The following is a 6000-nucleotide window of genomic DNA, read 5'->3' on the forward strand; positions in this document are numbered from 1 at the left end:
AAATTGGCCTTTTCCTCCCACAGATGGAAAAGAAGAATGCAAACACTCACCGCAGAGAGCTGGCTCCATGTGGATCTCAGTGGCTTATGGTGAATCACAATCTTTTCCTCTGGCTTCTGCTCTTTGGGCTCTGACTCTTCATCAGAGTCGATATCTAGGGCCTTTTCTTTGTAGTTTTGATACAGCACTGCATTTTCTTCAGGAAAACAAACCAGATATGTCACTGATTGCCCCCAATAGCCATGCTACTTGCTCTAAACAAAGGTCTACCTCTATACAATGTTTAGTACTGACTTAATTAATAGCTGGAAAAAACAAATATATTTTGTCACCAAAGAGTATATGACATTCCAACTAAAGCAAAGTTGCAATGTCTCTGTTCAATATGATGAAAGATGATCAGCATCACCCATTGTAATTCAGGTCAAAATGAATCCATGTTATGTTTTCTTCAATGTCTATTATTTGTCCATTCAATTATCTGTTTAGCAAACATCTACTGTACATCTATAAAACCTTATTTTTCTAAAAATAAGGGAAAAGATACTTCTTATCCCTTCATGAACTGATAAGTTAGTAAAAAAGAATGAACTCCATACTAATGCATTTATTCATCCAACTGACATTTAGGAAATGCCTACTAGATGCCAGCAACTGCTAAGCAACTAGGAATACAATGGACAAAAAAAAAAAAAAAAGATAAATCTCAACGTTCATGAAGCTTACATAAAATGAAGGAGGACTGAAATAAACAATTAACTTTCATAGTATTTCAAATATAATTTTCTCCATGTTGTCATGGAGAAAAACAAATGATAGAAAGGAGTAGGAATTCTGGGACAAAAGTTCAGTTCATTTTAAGTAGGGTAGTTTAGGAAGGCCTCCCAAGACATAATTAAGGCAAGACATAAGAGGTAAGAAGGCAAGCCATTTGTACAGTTGGAGAAATAGGTGTGTGTGTGTGTGTGTGTGTGTGTGTGTGTGTGTGTGTGTGTATGTGTGTATCACACAGGGATACAACAGCATACCTGACAATGTCTGTTGTCTGTCTATGCTGTCCACCTTGTTGGCCACAGGCTTTCTGTCACAGCTGCACACATCAGCTGAACACACGAACACTTGGATTACACATGTGTTCTACCACACCTGGCTTTATGTGGGTTTGGGTAATACAAACTCAGTTCCTCATGTTTGTGCTGCAAACACTTTATCTGCTGAGCCATCTCCCATTTCAGGGGAGTGAACCATAAGTACAAATACCTTGGGGCAGGAGTCTGCCTACTATGTCTGTATGGACAAGAAGCAGCAAGGCCAGTGTGGTGGGAGTACCAGCAGAGGGCTGGAATCACAAAGGTGAGAGGTGAGAGTGAGTGCAGGCAGGTCATATTGGGCCACTAAAAGAACCCTGATATTTGCTCCAAGGGGATCACAAGTTATTGAAGGGTTGAGGGCCCATGATGTCACATAAATACATAGCGACAAAAGGGAAGATATGTGTGTAGAGTTGCACTGATAGAACTGCCAGAGTGTGATACAGCCTTGGGAGTCAGAGAGGCATCAATGAGGAAGATCTAAGCTCTCAAAGTAAAAAAGCAACAGAGCTCAGGGAAAAAGGAGATGGACACACTCTGAAGCAAGAAGAAATATAAACCTTAGGAGCTCCAATGAAGGTCAAGGCAGTTGTACCAGGTGGTCAAACAATGCAAGACCTGTTTACAGAGATGAGCCACAAAGTCCAAATCTAAATAATCTAAAGAAAAGAATTAGATTTTATCCTGAGTTCAGAAGGATTTGGTTTCTTTCACACTGTAACGATTGTATTTTATCCCGAATGCAAGGTAACCCACCAGAAACAGATTTGCTTCAATGTGCCAGTTTGACTCAATGGTAGCAAATACTAGCTACCCAGACATGCCAGTGGACTAGTGACTGATAGGTAACTACTGAGCTGTGCCACTTAGAATAGACTGGTGACAGACTGGATCTTCTGGGAGACAGAAGTAGGTTTAAGCTTTCAAAACCCTCCCATTATACAGCTAGAAAGCAGAAGACAGGAACATCAGAAGAGACTCAGTCATGAGGGGGAAGATTCTGAGTTTGGTATAGAGGGCTTAGGGACTTAGAAAGACTTTCCCCACATCTGCTTCTTCTCTTGGCAACCACAGATATCTCTGTGTGTACAGTGCCTACAGTAGTCTGCAGAGTCTATGCAAGACTTTACTATTCTGTGGCTGTCCTACATATGCAAATAAGTAAGTCAAACTTGGTTTCTGCAGTTATAAAGTATTTCCTGGGGGAGGCACAAAGCATATGTATAACACCATTGATACGATTTCTCACTCATTCTCACAAAAGAATGGCCTATGGTCATATAACTCTCATTTCACATGAGATAGGGCTCAATGATGCACAGTTCTTGTGTCTCTGCCACCCAGTTGATGACTAGAAACATCAAGAACCCAGCACCACAAGTTCTCTCTGTTGGACAACATTGCCTTACAGGTGCATTCTTTCAGGCCATTAACTGTTAAGAATCATGTAGTCTTCACTTACATGTGTCAAAAAAGGATGTCTATACCATCATGTATAAGGACAGATAAGATACCCAGAAACAGCTGATACAAGGAGATAACACACGACTGCCTATTCTGACTTTAAAACACTCAAATTTTCCAATCCATTAAGGCATAAACAGAATCAAGTTCAAACTCCAAGATGCAAGAAGCATCCTCTGAAGGAAATAAAGTGGAGGGTTGTTGGCTTCACAGTCATACAATAATAGTCTAGGAAACAGCAGTGCATGAAGCAGCAGCCCTGAGCCCCAGAGCTTGGGTCGCCAGAGGTGTCATGGGGACCAGTTACTAGTATTCTCAGAGCTTCTGATTTCTGCACTTATAAAATCAAGGAGACGAATTTATCCCAATTAGCCAAAATACTGTATCTGGGTTTCTTCTCCAAAACTTTCTACAATTAGTACAATGACTTCATTGATTACCCATTTGCAGTTATGCAGGAACTATTTTACAATCACCCAAATTAAATATTAAATCTACATGGCTTTCCTTTAGCTTTTCTTACAGTGGGGCATACTTTCCTTCATTTTCACATAAAGGTAGAAAGCTTTCATGCTTTTACATAAAGGTAAAAGCATGAAAGTAAATCCACTCACTGTCCCCAGGAGTCTCAGGGGAAGGCCTGAGACTGCCCCTTCATGCTGCTCCAGTTGGCTGACACCTGACCCATCTATTTACAGAGTCTACTAATCTGATTAGCATGTGAACACCTGGCTGAGTCTGCTTGTGCTTTTGAAATCCTTAACAACAAATAATATACAAGTCACAAATTCTCAAGATTGTTGTTTTTTCCACCAGAAAAGCTGCATTTCCCCAAAGGAGAAACTTAGTAGGAAAACAGGAAGTCACAAGTGAAAATCAAAGGTGGAAATATGGTGAAAATAATATTAAGGAAGAAAAAAAATGTGGCCTAAGGAAAAACCACATAAGATCCAAGTGTCAATTAAAGAGCCAGAGCTTGCTCTGCAGCTGGGGACGGAGCCAGGGCAAAGAAGAAAGAAGAATGAAGCTCCCAAGATGTAAACTGAAAAAGTTATCAGCTTATAAAAATGCTCCCTCATGAGTAAAAACCTTAGCTTAGTGAACACAGCTTTGCACTGTAGAGTCCAAGACAAAGTTGGGCAATTCTGTGTTTTCATCTCAAGTGTCTTTGTTACTTCAGTTAGTTTTGAACTTATAATTGATGTGTCACATTGAAATTGCAATAAATTTCAGTTTTATTGGAAAACTGGAAAATTAAATGCTTACCTTCCCCATCAAATGTACCTTGTCCTTTCAGCATTTTTTTCTAAGAGAAGAGGAAAGCAAAAAAAAAAAAAAGGGGGGGGGAGAAAAGCAAACTATGTATGAATGAGCCTGTAAGTAAACGTGCCCTTTTGTTATATCCCTCAGATTCCCAAAAGCACACCGCAGAGAATCCCCATGCCAATTCACAAACAGTCAAATAAAATGCACAGCACCCCCCACATGCCCTTAAACCAGACTAAGAATCCTCAAATGACCAGCATTTCCACACAGTTCACTACCTGATTCACTCTCACTGTGAAACTGAACTTTGCTATCCTTGACAGCTGTGTCAGTGTGTGTGTGTGTGGGGGGGGGGTGTACATAAAATGTTATGTTATGTCTTTTCTTTAAGACCATATGTCTAAAATGAAACAGGTTTGTTTGTGTATTGCATATTTGACATTTATATAGACTTGTTCCAGTTCTCTGATTAATCAAAAAAAAAATTGTGACTGCCAAAGGCAGGCTTTGCCCTATGCTTAGATATGTCTTGTGTCTAAGAAAGTGGCACCTACTCCAAAATACCCCTGTCTAGTTGTCTTTTTTCCTTTAGGTCGAAATGGAAAAAAATATTCAATAAGTGCAACTGCTAGGCCTTTATCAGCATATATCACCTCATACCCTCACTCAAGTTCTAAGCTACTAGTCTGTCAAATACACTCAATGATTAATAGTAATCAGCTATAAACAAGGAACATGGTGACTAAAACAAAACAACAGAAGTCAGAGTACTGTTCCAGGGCTTGGGTACTGATTTAAACTCATTTTACTAGAATGTTGTCAAAAGTGCCATGATCATTCAACACTTGTCCCAAACACGTTCACTTTGAGTTTAATGAAGGCAAGTGAGTCTGCCCAGTCCTACCTTTATCCTTCCCAGGCTAGAGAACTTCTCCTTGTCTTCCATCACTGCCTTCAGAACAGGCTGGGACATTCTGTTCTTCTTCTTTGAGCTAGTGGGGCTGTCAAAGTCAAAGCCGCTGACCACTGCCCTTCGGTAAGAAGTGGACCGCAAGCCTCGCCGCAGAGAGCCCGGGCTGTCCAAGTCGTTGTCGACTTCGCCTTCCTCCCCTTCGTGGCCCAGGGGTGCTCCCAGTCCCTCCACCATGCTGCGCACCTTGAGGAGCCTCCTGTGGGGCTCTACATTTTGACTATTGGATTTACTCAGCTTAATTTCCGAGGCAAGGCTTTTCGGGATTATCTGTTGCTTTCCCATCTTGAGGGCGGCGGGGCTGTTGGTACTCAAAACCACGGAAGGGTTCGGGAGCTCATTCCCTTGGGAGGGCAACCTTTGGAGCGGCAGTTTTTGTTCTGAAGACCTGTGCTGGGGTGCAGGGGAGAGTCTCGAGGACCCGGGCTCCAAGTCCCTAGCCGTCTGACCAGTTAGTGAAGCTGAGCCAGGTGAGTCGTTTTTAGGGACAAGGCCATTGGCAATGGGAGAAGATACCTTACTGGCAGTTACGACGGTGCGATCCTCCTCCGGGTCAGGAGCGTCGGGAGTCCGAGATGCGCCCAACAGCGCCGCGGACGAGGCCACCGTGCCATTAGCGGAGGGCTTCGGGGAGCCGCCCGACGCCGCGTGAAGAACTAGGGGTGACTTGGGTCGTCGAAGTCGAGGAGAAGCAGCTCTATAGTCCGGGGACACCGAGCGACCATTGGTCACCGGCCTCCGATGCGGGCACAGAAGCTGGGGGCTCCTGGAAACCATCCTGCCGTCCGGGGCGGCGGACACACGGGAGGGAGTCTGCGGCACGGGCAGAGCCGCCAGTTCCTCCACCGGGAAGTCGGTTATCAACAGTCCGCTGGGGCTCTGGTAGGACTGTGGCCGAGGCTTGCTCCGGCCAAGTAGCTGGAGAGGAGGGGTGGACCGTCTCCGCCACAAAGGGGTGACGCCGTTGCTGGAAAAATCCACCTCGCTTTCGCTGTCCATGGCGGGGCCTTGGGGCCGGCCCCGGGAGAAGGAGAGCTGCTCAGGTTGCCTAAGAGGAAGGAACTTTGGCTCCGGACAACTGGTCTCGTCTGGGAGCCCAGCCGGCTCCCAGCTTGGCAGTCACACGGGTGTCGCGCGGGACTCGGCAGCGCCGCACTTACCCGCCCTTTCTCGGGCACAGCGCCTCCCGCCACACTGCGCGACCGCGGG

The 6000-nt window shown here is 44.5% G+C and overlaps 1 protein-coding gene across 1 annotated transcript in view; it reads right to left on the reverse strand.

The window, feature by feature from the left end:
* Nucleotides 1–5790, reverse strand: part of Arhgef26 (Rho guanine nucleotide exchange factor 26) — a 111529-nt gene extending 105739 nt beyond the window's left edge. Inside the window, exons 1-3 of the mRNA XM_027391706.2 lie at nucleotides 4726–5790; nucleotides 3822–3861; nucleotides 51–196 (exon numbers count right to left, since the gene is read on the reverse strand). Of these exons, the coding sequence (XP_027247507.1) occupies nucleotides 51–196; nucleotides 3822–3861; nucleotides 4726–5790 (1251 nt within the window). The remainder of the gene's footprint in view (nucleotides 1–50; nucleotides 197–3821; nucleotides 3862–4725) is intronic.
* Between the last annotated feature and the right edge of the window lie 210 nt (nucleotides 5791–6000).

The sequence above is a fragment of the Cricetulus griseus genome (genome assembly GCF_003668045.3).
Source record: "Cricetulus griseus strain 17A/GY chromosome 1 unlocalized genomic scaffold, alternate assembly CriGri-PICRH-1.0 chr1_0, whole genome shotgun sequence".
In the NCBI taxonomy this organism is placed as follows: domain Eukaryota; kingdom Metazoa; phylum Chordata; class Mammalia; order Rodentia; family Cricetidae; genus Cricetulus; species Cricetulus griseus.